At 51.0% G+C, this 17341-nt stretch overlaps 7 protein-coding genes and 1 non-coding gene across 8 annotated transcripts; 3 read left to right on the top strand and 5 right to left on the bottom strand.

Moving 5' to 3' along the window:
• Positions 1-180: 180 nt before the first annotated feature.
• Positions 181-1833, top strand: BDV14DRAFT_199982 (major facilitator superfamily domain-containing protein; the record flags this gene model as incomplete). The annotated part of the gene is made up of 1 exon (XM_073773410.1): positions 181-1833. One exon carries the CDS (start codon positions 181-183, stop codon positions 1831-1833), a length of 1653 nt encoding a protein of 550 aa, XP_073628248.1.
• A 401-nt stretch (positions 1834-2234) lies between these two features.
• BDV14DRAFT_199981 (Zn(II)2Cys6 transcription factor) lies at positions 2235-4142 on the bottom strand (the record flags this gene model as incomplete). Its single annotated transcript, XM_073773409.1, has 1 exon — positions 2235-4142. The coding sequence occupies one exon, from the start codon at positions 4140-4142 to the stop codon at positions 2235-2237; it is 1908 nt and encodes a 635-aa protein (XP_073628247.1).
• Positions 4143-4483: 341 nt separating this feature from the next.
• BDV14DRAFT_189623 (RNA polymerase II mediator complex subunit MED27 domain-containing protein) lies at positions 4484-6692 on the top strand (the record flags this gene model as incomplete). Its single annotated transcript, XM_073771228.1, has 5 exons — positions 4484-4636; positions 4696-5211; positions 5590-5775; positions 5825-6475; positions 6525-6692. The coding sequence occupies 5 exons, from the start codon at positions 4484-4486 to the stop codon at positions 6690-6692; spliced, it is 1674 nt and encodes a 557-aa protein (XP_073628246.1).
• BDV14DRAFT_56676 (uncharacterized protein) lies at positions 6644-7949 on the bottom strand. Its single transcript, XM_073777055.1, has one exon. The coding sequence runs from the start codon at positions 7533-7535 to the stop codon at positions 6717-6719; it is 819 nt and encodes a 272-aa protein (XP_073628245.1). The 5' UTR covers positions 7536-7949; the 3' UTR covers positions 6644-6716.
• Positions 7950-8528: 579 nt separating this feature from the next.
• BDV14DRAFT_172891 (uncharacterized protein) lies at positions 8529-10598 on the bottom strand. The gene is made up of 3 exons (XM_073768655.1): positions 9970-10598; positions 9226-9912; positions 8529-9167 (listed from the first exon to the last, which is right to left on the bottom strand). Exons 1-3 carry the CDS (start codon positions 10082-10084, stop codon positions 9031-9033), a joined length of 939 nt encoding a protein of 312 aa, XP_073628244.1. The 5' UTR covers positions 10085-10598; the 3' UTR covers positions 8529-9030.
• A 118-nt stretch (positions 10599-10716) lies between these two features.
• Positions 10717-12496, bottom strand: BDV14DRAFT_172890 (uncharacterized protein). Its single transcript, XM_073768654.1, has 2 exons — positions 11488-12496; positions 10717-11439 (listed from the first exon to the last, which is right to left on the bottom strand). Exons 1-2 carry the CDS (start codon positions 11801-11803, stop codon positions 11225-11227), a joined length of 531 nt encoding a protein of 176 aa, XP_073628243.1. The 5' UTR covers positions 11804-12496; the 3' UTR covers positions 10717-11224.
• Positions 12497-12533: 37 nt separating this feature from the next.
• Positions 12534-12624, top strand: BDV14DRAFT_t78. The gene has a single exon. It is a non-coding gene; the product is annotated as a tRNA-Asp (tRNA).
• Positions 12625-13111: 487 nt separating this feature from the next.
• BDV14DRAFT_56535 (DNA-dependent ATPase RAD26) lies at positions 13112-17238 on the bottom strand. Its single transcript, XM_073777053.1, has 3 exons — positions 17058-17238; positions 16663-17012; positions 13112-16609 (listed from the first exon to the last, which is right to left on the bottom strand). Exons 2-3 carry the CDS (start codon positions 16953-16955, stop codon positions 13225-13227), a joined length of 3678 nt encoding a protein of 1225 aa, XP_073628242.1. The 5' UTR covers positions 16956-17012; positions 17058-17238; the 3' UTR covers positions 13112-13224.
• Between the last annotated feature and the right edge of the window lie 103 nt (positions 17239-17341).

The raw sequence follows: 17341 nt of genomic DNA, 5'->3' as shown, positions 1-17341 counted from the left end.
TGCCACTGGACCTCTATGTTTCCAAGCTTGTAGATGGCATTGCGGAGATATCGGACGTAGTTGGCCTTGACATGATGAATCCGACTATCTCTTGCTGCGCTATAAATTGGCAATGGCGGACGCGCAACCACCATATAACAGGTAACTTTTCTTTTCACATTTAACCACCCAAGAAACAATATGGAATCGAACTCAAGAAGTCTCACAGATAAGTCAACTCAGCTTCCTAGCAATGAGAGTGAACAGGAAGCACAGTGCACCATTCTGCAGGGATCGACGGAAAAAATTGACGATGCACGCAAGATAACTGGCGTACGGTGGTTCCTGATCTGTGCGGCTCTATATCTATCATCACTGATGTACGGCCTCGACACAACAATTGCGGCTGATATTCAGGGTGCTGTTATTGAGACCTTCCCCTCGGATGTCTCCCAACTCGCTTGGATTGGTTCGGGCTTCCCACTCGGGTCAGTTGCCGTCATCCTTCCATATGGCTTTCTCTTCACCACATTCAACATGAAATGGCTATACATAGCGGGTATAGTGTTGTTCCAAGCAGGATCTGCTATTTGTGGCGCTGCTCCAACCATGGACGCACTTATTGTTGGTCGTGTGATTGCAGGTGCTGGAGGAACCGGTATCTATCTTGGTGGTCTGAACACCATCTCAGCTTTGGCTTCTTCGAAAGAACGCGGGACATACCTTGCTGGGACTGGTTTTGTATGGGGGTTGGGTGCGGTCTTGGGGCCTGTTGTTGGCGGCAGTTTCTCGGACTCTTCGGCATCGTGGAGATGGGGATTCTACATTAATCTGGTTATCGGCGCCGTCACAGCACCAGCATACCTCTTTTGCCTCCCTTCAATTCGCCCGGCCCCGGGGAAGACAATCCTTAACAAGATGAGGGGCTTGGATTATGTGGGCTTTATCCTAAGCGCCGGGGTCTGGGTTTTCTTTACCATGGCATTTATATCAGCTGGCGTCATATGGGCGTGGGACGAAGGCCGAACGATTGCGCTGATAGTGTTGTTTGGTGTCAATCTGGTTCTATACACCATCCAACAATCTTTCTGCATTTTGACGACACCGCAAACAAGATGCTATCCAGCGCACCTTCTCAAATCCCGAACGCAAATTCTTTTGTACATCACAACCACAACCGCAAACGTTGCAATGTTCTTCACAACCTACTACATACCCGTCTACTTCCAATTCGCCCAAAACGATACCTCACTCATGGCAGCCGTCCGACTTCTTCCATACCTCCTCGTCACGATAGCCATCAACCTGGCCACCGGCTGGGCTCTTCCCAGAGTTAAATATTATATGCCAGTCTGCCTCGTCTCGGGCATCTTCCTAACAATCGCCTCAGCCCTCTTTCTCGTCTATCTCACACCCTCAACACCAACAGTTCAGGTTTACGGCTTTAGCATCTTAATGGCCATCGGCACAGGCCTGACAATGCAACTCGGCTACACCGTCACGAGTCTCAAAGTTGAAGCATCTGATATGTTCAGCGCCATCAATCTGCAGAACATCGCTCAAATTGGCGCAACATTGATTTGCCTCGTGATTGCAAGCCAAGTCTTCCAATCAACCGCCTTTCAGAATCTGAACGGTGTCCTAGCTGGCCAAGGACACAGCCAGTCCGAGATCCGGAACGCGGTCTCTGGTGTGCAGAGCGCGCTGTTTGCGTCGCTGGATACGGAACTCAGGGATAAGGCTATCCAGAGGATAACAGATGCTATCCAGCGTGCTTTTATCATCCCGCTTGTTGCGGGGGTATTTGGGATGCTGAGTTCCCTGTTGATGAAGAGAGAGAGGCTCTTTTGTTAGACTCCTTGATACGGATTCAATGGACTTTGGACTCAAGGGTAGAAGGGTCGACGTGCCCCGAAAGAGGAAGGAGCGATGATTGGTCATGGGCAGTGTCGTGCCTTCCTTTCTTGCTTGATATGATTACAAAGCATTTCTATAAGGGAAGGTGCGACTCTCCTGGGTTCCATTCAAAAATTAGAAAGGGGCGAGGGCCTGCGAGGGTGGCAAGTCTATATAAGTGCGTGGGAATCATGTCTGTTCGATGGGAGACTTTGTGTATATTGGTTCAGAGTCCGAAGACCTGTCTGAACTAGTTTCTTATATGATCTACTCGCTGAAACGGTTGTGCCAACAATTCTTTATTTTTATAGAAGGTCTAGCTAGGTATTCAATTGAAGCTTTCTATGACAGAACGGCGCTCAGATCAATAGAACCTTGAACCCTTGACTCCTCAAACAACCCGCCATGTCCAAATCATCCCCAATCTCGTCCCTCTTCGCCCAAGCCTTCTCCATAATTTCCAGTGCAGCCTGTATACTCCCCAGGCTACCCAGGGGTCCCATACTAGTCACGATGTCCCGAAAGTCACTTTCCTGCTCTTGGTTTGCTAGACATCCTGCTATGCAGTACGGCCATGCTAGTGCACGGATGACGCTAGGTGCAGAGCGGGAGATGTCCGTTAGCAGTTCGACTGTGGCGGAGACATCAGAACGAATCTCGGGTGAGGCAGTTTGCCACCCACTTAGGACGGTATGGAGGTATATCCGTGCTGAGTGCGCCCAGACCAGGGTTATTGTTTTGGTGGTTGTGTCCATAGGATTGTTGTGAGACAGGGTGAGAGGGGGCGTTGTTGGAAGATTTGATTGGCGAGGCGAGAACGGGAAGCCTGAATGATTGTTGGTATTAGGCGTGGAGCGGAGACTCGTGATGGCGGTTGTCAGGTCTCGTTCTATGGCTGACGCGCGCTCCATCAGCTGTGCCATGTTTAGTCGGCGATCCTTTTTCATATCTTTTTTCAAGCCATCGAGGGCTGATATCCTTCCGATGGAGCAGAGGACCTCGTTCTGGCAGCCGATGAAGCCTTCCAATTGAAGAGAGGCTTTGCCAGGTCCGGGAGTGTCTCCTAAGAGGTTGGCGTGATATCCTTGCAGCTTCGGGGGCTGCTCAAGTGCCGTGCTAGCTATGATATCTGCAAAGAGCAAGATGGCTGGGTAGAACCGAAATGCGGCTTGGTCGGCGGTCCAGAAAGTATCGCCTGACGAATTAGCTGGCAGTCCGGAACGCTGGCGCATGGCATCCAGAATGGAGCATAATGAGCCGGGCGGTTGAATGATTTGTTCAAATAGAACAATAGCAGCGTCAAGATGAATTCGCCAGTTCCCAGTGGTGCCAACGACACCATCAAATATCAGTAGTTGCACGATGCTTTCGAGAAGATATACGCTCTCGACCAAGTTGGACTGTACGCCTTGGTTGTTGATGACTTCGAGATCTCGCGAAACCATTTGGACGGCAAGATCTATCTGTTTGCGCTGCTCATCAAAAGCTAAGCTCGAGCATACTTCTTGTGCCGGGCCGGAACCAAGCGGCGTACTGGAGAAGAAGTAAGACGTTAAGCTGATAATCGTGTGGTAAAGCGCCTTGACCTTCATCGGTAGGACGAGTAACCAGCCTCGCCCACCCTCAGTCAATGAGGGAGTATAAAGCGGGAATAGTATAGGGAATGTATAGTCGAGGTATATCATGACAAATTGCATTTCGAGCTCATTGTCGATTGGCTGCGAGAATCGATGTAAGCCTGGCGTCGTCGAACGGTCCAGGGATATCTGGGTAGAGCCAGTCGCAGTCGCAACTTCAGACGGTGCACGCACTTCCGCAGTATAAGCAGGAGTATTTTCTGGTGACGCGGATCTCCGGCGTTGTGTTTCGAGGCCATTTGATTCCTCCGCAGTACACGACCCCAGTGTCTGTACTTCTCCTTCCTTATCAAAGTCCCACGCCAGTCGTTGCATCAGCCTCCGAGATCGACGGCGAGCAGCACTCCTCTTGACATCGACCTTGAACCGCTGGGCCATCTCCCGCTGCTTCGAGCCATTGTCCATCCATTCTGGCTTGTGCTGGTCAGTGTAACACTTGATGCCCAAGGCGAGGCAGTTTCCGCATATCGGCTGAGCCAGATCACATTTTTTCCGGCGCAGTCGACAGGTCCAGCAGCCGGTGTGGTCCTTCGAGCTGCCGGTCATGGCATCGCCTGCCGAGTTGTGAGATGTTCTTTCTCTATTTGTGCGGCCTTGTTGCCTTGCGATGTTCTCGGCGCTGACGCACATGATTGGCTCAGTAGCACGGCCATGGCCTCAGGCATAAACTAGCTCAAAAGCCCAACACCCACTGTTCATAGCTGCAATATTCATTTCAATATCGTTGGAGCTCTCGGATAACTCGAGAATCTTGATTGTCTAGCCCAATGACCAATGCATGCGGCGGATTACCTGATCTCGATTCCCAGATCAACTACGTCAACAAGCGCGCGCGATGAGCCCGCGCGCTGTCCATCCCGCGCGGCCCCGCTCTCTCTGAACTATATGAAGCCATAACATTCCAGCAGACCGTGAAGGAGAAAAATCATCTTCCAGTTTTCTTCCCTGTGCATATCTTCATCGATTCCGCCATGGCAGGCTCCAAAGTTCTTGTCCTCGGCGGCACCGGTCCTACTGGCATCTGCCTGTTGCGAGAACTCGTTTATCGAAAGCATGAGACGATAGTCTACGCTCGGAATCCGTCCAAGATTGACGAAAACTTGGCTGCGAATGAATGCCTAGAGGTTTGTATTTGACTTCTTCCTAGACGTGAAGCCCGCGCTAACTTTTCTCTCTTCTATAGATCATCAAGGGCGAAATGGACAATCTCGAACTGCTGTCCGATGCCATCGCCCGATCCCGAATTGTTATCTCCCTCCTGGGTCCGAAAGTCTTTGATAAGATACCGACTACCATGTACGCGGACATCTATAGAAAGTCTGTATTCCCTCTAATGCGCGAGCATGGGGTACGCCGCATACTTGCAATGGGCACGCCATCCATCCCCCGACCCGAAGACAGCTGGACATTTCTATCATGTTTCGGCATTCCTTTACTCCGTATATTTGCCAGTCCTGCCTATCAGAATGTTCGAAACATTGGTGACGCTTTCGACCATCACGCGGAAGGCCTTGACTGGACTGTCTATCGGATTTCGGCGATTCCAGGCAACGATGACGAGGAAAGCTGGCGCATTGATAGGGAAGATGGGGAGGTGTTTGTAGGATGGGTAGGGCAGAGGGGATGGACTATGTCGCAGAAGAGAGGCTCACTTGCGCGGTGGCTTGTCGATGCAGCAGAGGGTGGAGCGGAGAAGTGGGTGGGAAAGATGCCAGCCGTTTCCAAGAAAGCATGATTCGGGTATTTCATCGCGTCTGCTAAACTACCATAGCTCTCAGTAATAGTCTTTTTTCAATAGTCTGCAATGTTAAAGATATCCTGCTTGTCAAAGGTCTAGGTAAGGATGGTGAACTCATCGTATAGTAGATTCCCATACCACTAGCCACAGTAACAAAGCCACACTTGTCGCTGGTGTGGCGCAGCTCCACCCGAGGCGGCCTCATTCGACGTCGGCGGCCACTCGTTCCTCAACCACCAACACTCTTATTGATTCGAGCGGTTTGAGATCGGACAAATCGATTATCTATCTCGCATTGCGCTCTATAATAATTGTCCTACGCTTATATCATCTACCTAGCTCTTTTTTTCCCTATCATCAGAGTCAAGAGAACTTACCAAAATGGTGACAAAGAAAGAGCCCAACACTACGGCCAATCCATCTACCGCACCAGTGGATGATGTCGAGCCCGTCGATCCTGAGCTACTAGACGAGGAGCTGGGACTCGTCTCGTCGCTCGCAAAGCTTCAGAAGCTCGAAGAAATGGTGCGTTTATCGCCGACCACTAGTTAACCAGCATGCTGACCACCAGCAGATCCATCAACTCCGGACATTGCTCCCGGACCGTATCTTGGAGCCTATGATCCCAATAGTCAACCCAAAGGCTGCTCAAAATGGAATCAATGTTGCGCCTCAGAAATTGGTTGAACAGCTTTCTCAGGCAGCGCGCAGCGGCTCCAACGAGGTCGCTGAGTTCAAAGCCATGTGGCGCGGAAAGGAGATGAAGTCCGTCTGGGAACGAATTGAGACTCTGACGTATGAAAATGCTGGTCAGCTTTTGCAGTCAAATGGCATGTGGGAATATGACTACAATGAGATTCTCGAAGATCTCACGAAGCAAGACAACGCTAGGAAGGAGAAGGAGCAGAAGGCTAAAGAGGAGCAGGAACGGTCGCAACTTCAGTCTGCTGAGGGCGGATGGAGAGCGCTTGTCGATCAGTACACCCATGCGACTCTTGATGGAATGCGTGTATTACCTACCAAGCAACAGTCGTCTTTTGTTATCATGCTACAGAAGGCTGGGCTGGCTTTCAAGGTCTCCGCTGTCAGCACCGGTCAGGAAGGGGTTCCCAATTTTACTGTCTCGACCAAGTCGCCATCCGGTGAGCCCACTTCCAAGCTCGAAACCGCAGTGTTGGACTGCCTCAACTCCCGTCCCAGAAAATGGGATCTTGCATATCTCATTGTAAGTCGCCAAGGAAACATCTACCACGACAAAGCTGACAAGTCTCCAGGAAATGACGAAATCTTATTCCAATCTATCCCAAGCGCCATGTATTAAATGTGGTAAAATGCAAGACAACGCAGCAAATCTTCCAACAATCCGGCGCGAAAAACCCACAACGCCCCAAGCCGATCCTCAGCAACCGACCTTCGACGCCTACCATGCCACATGTGTTTAAACGAACATTGTCACAAACTTCGACCTAGCGATAACACACCTTCGGCTTGCCTCCATCCGCATGAGCACCATGAATCCTATCATGCCACATACCAGACGGATACTCTCTTCCATACCGATCCCAATAGTGTCTAGGAACAATATGTTCTGCATCATCACAATACACCTTCCGACGCCAAGTTCCCTCGTCCGGAATCCGATAGGTTCGCGTCCGGAAATCGTATCGCTCGTCCGGGTGGCGCGATGAGAACACGTTGTCGCGGCGTTCTTGACCGCGGATCCGATCGCATTCATCGCAGTACCTCCTCCGACAGTTCTCCAAGTGTTCGCGGCCCCAACGCGACCAGTCTCTTCCGCCGGTTCGTTCGTTTGTGGTTTGGCCTCGGGATCTGTCCCGGGACCTGCAGCGGGGCTCGCGGTTTATGATCACTGTGGCGTGGACGTTTTGCCTCTGGCCACGAATAGGTCTGTTGTCGTGGTGATGGCTGTGGCGATGGTAATGGTTGTGGCAATGGCCGTGGTGGTTGTGATCATGATCGTGGTCATAACGGCGATCGTGGCTGTGAGTATGATTGCAGCTATCGGCATAGGCATAGCTATAGCTCCCGTCACAGCCATGTCCGGCGACGGCGGCTGCGTGAATGATCTTCGGTCTCGCGGTCTGCGGTCTCTCGGTTTTTGTGTACACGACTTGCGGCTTGGTGGGTTTGGGGCTTCTCTTCTCGACATAGATGTCCGGTCCTTTACCCGTGCACACGTCGGCGAAGCGCTGTCCACGGGGCCAGTGCTGAGGATTGCCCGGTAGAGGGTCCTTGGGCCAAACGTAGCGGTATCGAGAGCTCATCTTGTACTGCGCTCGGAAGGGTGCGTTCGCGACGTTGGTGAACTTCGGTTTGGCTGTGCGGAGGTGTAGCTCGATCGGTCTCTGCGTGTTTTGGCGAAGGATGGACAGGGACGTGTAGCGATGGAATGGTATGCGGTGGCGGTTCCGGAAAGAAAGAAGAGGACGGGGTGTAACAAGTGGTATCAGGATCGGTACGTTCGTTTCGCGAGCAGTAGGTGGACGGGAACTCTTGAGATAACCCTGCGGAAGTATCTAAGGACAGGGACTAGAGAGGATGAGGATGAGCCAGGCGAAGAAGAAGAAGAAGAAGAAGAAGAAGAAGCGAAAAAAACTGGGGAGCAAGATTTAAAGACATCATCTACTACTATATACCACCGCCCAAACTCCACCAATGCAATATCTAAGACACATTTTCTCCTGTGGACGCCTCTTTCTTTGACTTTGTTGCACCTACACAGCTAGCTACCTACCTAATGTGTTCACATCCATATTAGCCATCTACATTCTAGATGTAGTTACAGTTACTATGCACTCTGCACCAATGGCAGCGGCCCGAGCGCCCCATAGACAAAACCTAGCTATGGTAAGTGTGAAGAACATCCTCCAAGCTCCAAGCAATCAGAGCCAGAGCCAGAGCCAAACTGATTGAAAGCCCGTTCTAGCCACCAGTTGTAAGCATGAACTAGGTACATGCGCCTGCACAAATAGATCTACCTGAATTCCATTCCTCTTCTTGAATTCGCTCCCGTCGCTGCCTTTACCTACCTATCCAATCCAACCCAGTTTCTAGAGCCCTTCTGGAATCCAATCACATTGAATGAAGTAGACAAAGAAGTCTGCACTGCAGGGCTGATTGCGGGTCGGGTGTCTTGCGATACCGTGGCGCCCCATGGCAAGATGTCAGCTGAGCCCTGCTGAGCTGGTGAACGACTGGCCGGATGACCTGCACCTGCGTCTGCGTCTGCATTGCTTTGTCTGCAGTGATTCTGCAATCGCTATGACAGCGGAGTGGACCTGCAGGTGTGCATGAGGTTGGTTGGCTGCATATGTGAATTCGGCGCGGCTATCTAAGTCTATTGGAACATGGTTGGGAAAAGATCATCAAAAGGCTCAGTTCTCTATGATACTCTGTACGTTTCTGTATCTCTCAATACTAATTACTAAGACCCGTATATACCTCGTCAAAAGTCCTAATAATAACCACCAATTCCGTCTCCATTGCATTAAATAATACTGATAACACTCTGCATATAAAGTAGATCAAAGACAAGCAAACAGATAACGCCATATTCCCACCCAATTTACTTCAAAATCAACCAATCAATATCACTCGCTATTATCGTGACGAAACGAAACGAAATTCAACCCGCTCAGCTGCATGCAACATTTTTAGAATAGAATGCGTAATGTAGGTAATATGTAGATGTGATGTGACGTAGTGCAATAACGTAGATGTTCTTGGACCAAATCCAGATCGGAGATCGTGGGCATCGACTTAGGTAGAGAAGACACCGAAACTACCCGCGAACCAAGTAAAGGATGCGAGAGTGAGCAAGCTCATACTGACAGCGAGCTTCAGACCCATGTATTCATTTGACGAGAAGGCGCTGTTGCAGGTTGCGCAGACGAAGTCTAGAATGAGTATGTTAGTTTACACTCAATGTAGAGCAAAGGGAAGAAGAGAGCTTACTAGACAAGTTCTGGTATGATTGTCGCTCGTACATGCCAAAGTAGTAGCGATTCTGCGAGCTGAGCTCACCAGCGCTAGCGGTGTCATCGATATCCTTGCTGTCGTCGTAGACGATCAGGGTGTATGTTGCAGTGAGCAAAGGGGCCGTAGCATTGGCGTTGAACTTTCCCGTGTCCCACTTGACGGTTTGGGTCTCCTCGACGCTGATATTGCTGGCGATAGTGTAGGTGGCACTGTTGAGACTGCAGGACGCGACGACATTGATGGCGGAGGGCGTAATAGAGAGGGAGGTGTAATTCCAGACGAAGGTGAGTTCCTCGTCGATCTTGTAGTATGTTGTCGAGGATGATGCGGGAGTCAACATGGAGATACCACCGGGGGGAAGGCGAGCGTCAACGGAGGTAGTCTTGTTCGAGTGGCTGGTGGTTTTGGACTCATCGGCGCTCTTGGTCGACGTGGTAGAGGCAGTGCTGGTTTCGTCACTGTCATCTGAAGAAGAGGTGGTGGTGCCAGTCTCCTCTGGTTGATCGTCCGAGGAAGGAGTGGCTCCAGTCGTCGCGCTGTCGGCGGAGGTGCTGGTATCTGAATCCGAGTCAGAGGAGTCTGAGTTGCTGTCCGAGTTCGAATCTGAGTTGGAGTCTGAGTTGGAATCCGAGTTGGAATCCGAGTTGGAATTGGAGCTGGAGTCTAAAGCAAAGTAAGTCAGCATGCGAATCAACGTAAAATCCGATGGAATCAACTAACCATCCTGTCTCGCCACTAGCTGGCCGTGGCCCATCAAGCCATCCAACTGCCACGCGGTCGAGAGCAACGCCAGAAGCAGCAAACACGCAATCGGGAAAAGCGAAGTGAAACGCATTGTGTATGTATAAACCTCAAATGTCAAGTATTGTCAAGTCGAAGAAGCGGGGTCTCGTCGATCCCGGGACCTCAGTGTATTCCACCTGCAGGCCTGGTGTCCACAGCAACGAGCGTTGATGAGCGAACGGCAAGCGGCTATGCACGACTTTCAGAGGTTGTATCTATCGAGCGAGTATCGGAGATGGATATGGACAGGCGATCGAAGACAACGGGATAAGACGAATGGTTGCGTTGGCTGTGAAACAGGTGGTGAAGGTGGTGTTGTTCAGGGTCTAGGGGTCTCAAGCGAGTGGAGTGGCCGAGAACGAGCGTAAACAAGCGAGCGACTGGGCGATTCGGGAGAGGTGGGAGGGAGAAAGGTGATGGAAGAGACGCAGAGATATTCGGAGGAGAGGATACGAGGAAGAGAAAAAGAATCACAAGCGATGCAGCGAGAGAGAGCGAGCGAAAGTGTGAAGGCAAGAAAAGAATCGAAACAGCCAGAGTCAGTTGTGTCCCAATCGGGTTAAGCAGCTGATCTGGTGAGACATGCGCTATTTTTGGGTTACAGCCTCAGGCATCCACCATCCTTCAATAAAGTCACTTGATAAGTTGTTGAATAACTGGTCAAGCTTTCTAGCTCAATGTACATTTCATACATATTGACTGTTATATATTATCTTGTTATGTGTAGTATACATTCCCCATGCCGAAGCACAGTTCAACGGTTCAGCGACCGCGGTCCGAGAGCTATCCGACCTGTCAGCCTGAGCACTCCACCACGATCTACTATTGCCAATAATTGATATCCCATTTCTCAGACCAAAACATGAATAAATAACTGCGTATATCCGGCTTTGATTCCCAACATTATCTTCGAAATTTTTTCATCAAACGGGTGACATATTTATCAAATCATGAAACACACAGTGAGTGGACCGTTACACTTCGTCTCAGGCCCAGACACCACGGAAGCTAGGGCCTGACTGTTGGGTCGAATCGATACCCGTGGCTATAGTTGGAGCATAACCACCAACCAAACAACGATATCCAAACTCTATAGCCCATCAACTCCGCCACGCGCATCATGGACTAGGAGCCTCAGGCGGATATGCGGGGCGTGGCGAGATGTCAGAACATGGTTCGTTCGAGCTGGAGCTCACACAGACTCGGTGAGGAGCTTGACCTCGCTGCAGGAGGAAGGGTACTTGGGCGTGTAGTAGCGGTAGATGTAGAAGAGCTGGGGCGCGTTGTGCCACCAGTCGCAGACGAGCCAGCCGCCGAAGCCGTTCTGAGCGGACCATTGCAGGCCCGTGCTGTTGGCGGAGAAGCCCTCCTCGCCTTCGCCGGCGTTGATCTCGACAAATTGCCATGCTAATTCCATCAGTTGATGTCGATGTTGATTGGTGTGAAAGTACTTACAGGCGTAGTTGGTCACATAGTTAGGCGACAACCCCCAAGGGAAACCCGTGCCATAATCGAACAAGACGCGGGTACCGTTGAAGTAAGCCGTGCTGGCAGTGTCAATGTCCGATGTGAGAACAGCATCGTTGAGACCGGCGCCAGTGTGGTAGCCGTAAACATAGAGATCGTTGTGGGCAGGGTTCTCGGAGCCCGACGTCTTGAGGTGGAATTTCTCGGGCGTGGAAGAAGCCGCCTGGCGACCGACGTGGAAGGGCTTAGCAGCGACAGCAGCGCCGGCGCTGAGGAGAAGCGAGAGTGTGCTGAAGAACTTCATTATGTCGTAGCGAGGGAGAATAAACAAATAACAAGCGCGTTGGGAATCAAAAAGCCCAAAGAATGTGTTGACTCGCTGAAGTGGTAATGGTTGGTAGAATGCGGGCAAGGGAGGTTCTTTATGTAACTCTGCTGCTATCAGGGGAAGTGGCAAATGCTGCCTGTGCTGGTTCGCATTGAGAACCGCGGGGGAAGGTGGATGGACTCTGCACAAGGCCGAATCTTAATCAAGAATATACCCAGGGAATGGCTGGGAATCTGTGGAGTGGAGGGGCAAAGTAAGACATGGACAGCGCAGAATCCTGGCATCAACACCAGCTTGGGCGATCCCTTGCCAGATGAAAGGATGCCGTGTTTTCCATGGTCACATCGTCAACAACGGGTCCGAGCTTGAGGGGTGGAGAGAGGATGATCACGGTCCACTGTTCTTTGATAAAGATGCGCAGTTGAGCATCATGCTTACTGCGGAGATATATACTCTGGTGCTGTATACTCCAATGCAATAAACCCTAGCTGAAAGTCACCACAAACAATATCTGATCAAAATCCAAAGTAAAAATCCATCAACGATCCCCATGACCAACTCTTCAACTCCACCAACTATACTAAACATCTTAGCTGCATCGATCGGGACCAAAAATCATATGATCGACAATCAACCCGACAATGCCGAACCGTCAAATCACAGCTAAAGGAATATAATGTCAAGATTTGAAGCCTTCTTCAACAAATCCTCGATGGTCTAACGGTCATGATTTCCGCTTGTCAATCCTCAAAGAGGAACAAGCGCGGGAGACCTGGGTTCGACTCCCAGTCGGGGAGGTTTCTTTTTGATCTTTGCATCCATCTTATACCTGGGTGTGCTTTGAAAGTGCTCATTTTTTATTCCAAGGAAAATTTGTTATGATGCTAAATTGCAGATCCTACCGTTATCATCTCGTAGATACATCATACTCTTACGCCTCGCCCCTCAGCCCAATACTGCATCTACCACGGTCCACCCGAAAATCAGCATAAAACTCCGCTAACCTGAAACAATCCCGAGACCGAACATAATTAGGATACCAAGGTGTCAGCGAACCACAACACCCATCGTCAATTGACATCACAATTTGAACTGCGATCGTCGCCTTGTTGGTTCTCGGAGGAATTTGTGATCACGCTGCCCAGTTTTCCATTTTGTTGATTTGTAGATCTTGATTGGGAGTTCATGGGCCGGCAGTTTGCTAAGACTGAGTGAGATATATATATATAGAGCATGACGATTGACTATGAGAGATGTCCACCACAAAGACAGAACTACCGGTTTCCCCATATTATTCAACACAGAGTGATCATTCCGTAAGCTATTCATTATATATAATAAGTCATTATAGTACATAATACAACTCTATCTTGATATATCGCTTCGCTGAGTGTCCATTATCTCCGCCTCACATACTCAGCCTTCAACGACCACTTCCCACGTCCATTCCTACCCCCCTTATCAAGCACCGCAATTTGCTTCAGCATTTCCTTGAACTCCGCAGAGCGCTGCGGCGTATTGCAGTACCGATTGAAATGGTCGATTAGGTTCTGCGTGTAGACTGAGCCTCCGTGCGAGGTGATGAAGTCCCGGATCATGGTGATGAAATCTTTCCCGCTGGTGTTGAGGTCACTACCACTTGTAGCCCCGGAGCCAGGGGCAGGACTCCCCGTTGCGCTGCGAGACCCTGAGCGTGGTGTTACTGGGCCCGATCGTGCACCTGCACCAGATCCAGAAAGGTTCGCGAGGATACTCGCTGACGAAGGGCCCGCTAGTGCGCGACGAGCTGTGCTGCTTCGACCGCCGAAGGGACCTCTAGCCGGTGACTCCTCTGGTTTGCCAGCGACACCAAATTGGCCTGTCCATGTTGGTGTGCCGATTGGAACGGATCGAGCGGCCTCGCCTGCTTTGCGGAGTTGTTCGGCTGCTTCGGCGGCGACGCGCTTCGCCTCGGCTTCGATGATCTTGGGGTCTGCACGGACGACACGCTTGCCGTTGACGATTTGGTCGTGCTCCAGTGCGGAGTGCACGCCTGAGCGGGCGAAGATGCCTTCCATTATGCGGGATTCGGAGTTTGTACCGGATGATCCATCTTCTGGGTTTGGTTTTGATTGCTGCTCGGGTTCACCTTGGAACTTCTGGATGGAAGCGACGCCGGTGACTTTGCTTATGTCCTTGTTCTCGGCCTGGACGGTGCGCCGATGGTCATTGTCATCCTTGGTGGTTGCGGCGGTGCTGTCGTTCTCGTTTTCGTTCTCTTCGTATGTGACTTCGGCTTCTTTGAAGATCTGACTGGTTTCTGTTGGGCCCTGGTTTTCCTCGCCGAGGGCGAACAGATCGTGCAGATCGCTGAGCTGGAATGTTTGTCGCTGTTTAGGGTCTTTCAATATTTTGTTTGTGAGGAACTGTTTGAAGATTTGACGGTGGTATATCTTCTCTTCTATTGTTCCGGCTGTCATTAGTCGGTAGATTGTTACGTCGCGCTTTTGGCCTAGTCGCCATGCACGTTCTCGTGCTTGAACGTCGGTGGATGGGTTCCAGTCGGGGTCGTAGATGATGACTCGGTCTGCGCCGGTAAGGTTCACGCCTAACCCTCCAACCTTGGTGGTGAGGAGGAAAACATGCAGATCCGGGTCCTTGTTGAACTCGTCGACCATAGTTTGTCGATATCGAATGGGCGTCGTGCCATCCATACGGCGATAATTGAAGCCAGACAGCGACCGAACGAACTTCTCAAGGATATCCAGCATGATCCGATGCTGCGCGAAAAGAAGTGTCTTATGGCCCGTATCCTTCCACAGCTCTAGCAGAGATTTGACTACCTGCATCTTCCCTGACTTCGTCGGGTTACCATATTCCGCTTTGGCGGACAGCAACTTATGGCTCTGCAAGTCTGGGTGGTTGCAAATCTTTCGAAGGATATCAACGCCGTACAGTACTTGCCGTCGACCCCTTAAGATCGACTGCATGTCTTCCGATCCCAGGAAGGCCATGTATGCCTGACGCTGCGGCTTTGTGAGTCGACAGAAGAGGACTTGCTCACTCTTCTTGGGCAGGTCAGCCGCTACATCAATCTTGAACCGTTGCAGGAGATAAGGACTGATGGCGTCTTTGAGTGTCTCTGCACACTTGGCGGCCGTTTGCACCTGTAGGTTGGAAGCGTTGGCATAACCTCCCTGTCTGATGGGGAATTCGAACTGATTCCGAAAGTTCACCAGCGTCCCAAGACGCATTGGGAAGATGAAATCGAAAAGCGACCAGAGTTCCGTGAGATTGTTCTGCATCGGCGTTCCTGACAAGATAATGCGATGAGCAGTCCTGAGTTCCTTGGCATGCATGGTGATTGAAGTATTCGGATTGCGGATCTTGTGGCCCTCATCGAGGATAGCACCGCCCCATTCGACTGGGATTAGGAGAGAAGCGTAGCTCTGTAAGCCGGAGTAAGTGGTAACCAGCACATGCCCTTCTTCGACCACCCGCTTGACAACCTTTCTAGCTGCCTTCAAGCCACTGCTAGAACCGCCTGATCCGTAACTTCCAGACATAAGAGCATCCTCGCGGCTGCTTTCGTTCTTGATATTGACCATTCCGCTGCCGGACGTATGCAGGATAGAAACGCGGAATGGAGGCCACCAGCGATGAAATTCGTTGACCCATTGTTTCATTACGGTAGCCGGACAGACAACGACGAGGGGCTTCGTCGATTTCCTGCTGTAATGAAGGCCAGCCAAAAATGCGATTGCTTGAATGGTTTTTCCCAAACCCATCTCGTCGCCAATAATTCCACCGACCTGTTGCTGATGTAACTCCCACATCCATTGAACTCCAGTTTTCTGGTAGTCAAACAGAAGGGGATGAATGTCACCTGGGAGACGATAGCCATTGTCAAGGTGCAAGTCAGATTCAGTGGGATGAGGCATGAACCATTCGTCTTCCTCAACAGCCTGCGTATCGGACTCATCCATACTAGAATCACGCGTAGTGTCCTGCCCGCTGGCTTTCCGAGCCGCACTTCTTCGAGTGACCCAATGCTGGAGCCTGGATTGGTATATCTTTTCATTGCCGTCATCTAAGCCGCTGAAGTCTTCAATTCCATCTTTGGCTTTTGGCTTCTTCACAGCAGCCGGTTTCTCCTCGGTCACAAAATCATTATCGTCCTCTGATGATTCCTGCTCTTCAGGTTCGACGTAGCTTGCTGACTCGTCTTGGTCGTCTGACACTTGGCCATCGGAAGGTGTCCCAAGTTCCATATCCACATCTTCTGTTTTGATTGTACTTGGTCGAACGCTCTTTTCCAGTTTTCGTCGCTTTCCGGGACGTTCGACTGGTTCTTCGGCCGCGCTTGATTCACTCGGTTCGTCGAATCCGAAGCCTGGACGGACTAAGTTTCGATGGGAGACGGCCGACCGTGCCTTCACCTGCTCCAATGCCTCGAGCTCGTCACGTTCATCCTCGGCATCGATAAGCGCATCCTGCAGGCTAGCCAGAGGGCCTGAATTTGAGCCCGCTCCCATCCGTGAAAACGGAGTGATCTTTCCGGTTCTGATAAGATAATCCCTGCGAGATTCGTTCGGCATCCTCCCTGTCCCACTGGCCTCCATATTTGTCTCCTGCTCCTGGCGTCTTTCATCGATGCGCTGTTGAATCTCCTTGAGATCTGTCGCAAGCGCGGTATTGCGCTCTTCCAGCTTCGCGATATCATTCTGCAAGCGGACTCGGGCTGACGTGCCGACTGGTTGGGAAAGGCGTTGATGCAATCTCAAGATCTGCGACTCGAGCTTCCTGGTCAATGGATAAGCACAAATCACCTACGATATCTAGAATGGACCTCATACTCTTTTTCAAGTTTCGTCTTGTCTAATCTTTTATTATCGCGTTCCTCCGCCTGTTCCATAAGCAGCCGGTCGGCCTGGCGCGTGATGTCCCTTTCCAGGGTCTCCTGGTCGCGAATGTCCGCCTGTAGCTCCTTCAATCTGCTTGCCTCATCTGTAGGGCCGGCGTCCTGCATAGGCGCTGTTTCATCCGTGGGCGGAAGGGCGGCTGAGACATTGGGACTGGCTTCCTCTGTCTGGTTTTCTGGAAGGGATCCCTGGGAGGCATCCTGCTCGTTCTTTACGGTTTGATCCATGATGTAAGGATGCGAAATATGGGTCGGCTGACTCCGAGTAAATGAGTGGTATTGAGGCTACTAAAATTGGCAAAGGAATGGACAGAGAAAGTCGAGAATCACCTCAGTACAGGCGCTCCACAATCAGCCGCATGCAAGAAAGATTGAACAGAGCGCAGCATGGTGGGATAGAGCTTCCATGAGACTCGATCCGAAGCTTTTGTTGCTTGATGATCGGCGAACGTCACAGCAGTAGGCGGCCACTCGTGACGGGAGCCTGGTGCCCACCGCCTTCGATTAGTCATCACTCTCCACGGCTTCCGCTTGTTAGTCGAAGTTAGCCTCCCACGTCACATCAGACTATACTCGGTGCAGCGCATTGCTAGGGTCAATGTCCACGATCTGTG

This window comes from Aspergillus stella-maris, assembly GCF_047715825.1.
Source record: "Aspergillus stella-maris strain CBS 113639 unplaced genomic scaffold BDV14scaffold_26, whole genome shotgun sequence".
In the NCBI taxonomy this organism is placed as follows: Eukaryota; Fungi; Ascomycota; class Eurotiomycetes; order Eurotiales; family Aspergillaceae; genus Aspergillus; species Aspergillus stella-maris.
This window is presented reverse-complemented; position numbering and strand designations above follow the sequence as displayed.

Coding starts and splice junctions, on each gene's coding strand:
- BDV14DRAFT_56535 (XM_073777053.1), bottom strand. CDS start 16,955: ATGGATCAAACCGTAAAGAACGAGCAGGATGCCTCCCAGGGATCCCTT. Junction 16,610..16,662: donor AAGACGAAACTTGAAAAAGA/GTATGAGGTCCA, acceptor TCCATTGACCAG/GAAGCTCGAGTCGCAGATCT.
- BDV14DRAFT_172891 (XM_073768655.1), bottom strand. CDS start 10,084: ATGCGTTTCACTTCGCTTTTCCCGATTGCGTGTTTGCTGCTTCTGGCG. Junction 9,913..9,969: donor GCTAGTGGCGAGACAGGATG/GTTAGTTGATTC, acceptor ACTTTGCTTTAG/ACTCCAGCTCCAATTCCAAC. Junction 9,168..9,225: donor ATCATACCAGAACTTGTCTA/GTAAGCTCTCTT, acceptor TACTCATTCTAG/ACTTCGTCTGCGCAACCTGC.
- BDV14DRAFT_56676 (XM_073777055.1), bottom strand. CDS start 7,535: ATGAGCTCTCGATACCGCTACGTTTGGCCCAAGGACCCTCTACCGGGC.
- BDV14DRAFT_172890 (XM_073768654.1), bottom strand. CDS start 11,803: ATGAAGTTCTTCAGCACACTCTCGCTTCTCCTCAGCGCCGGCGCTGCT. Junction 11,440..11,487: donor CTATGTGACCAACTACGCCT/GTAAGTACTTTC, acceptor TGATGGAATTAG/CATGGCAATTTGTCGAGATC.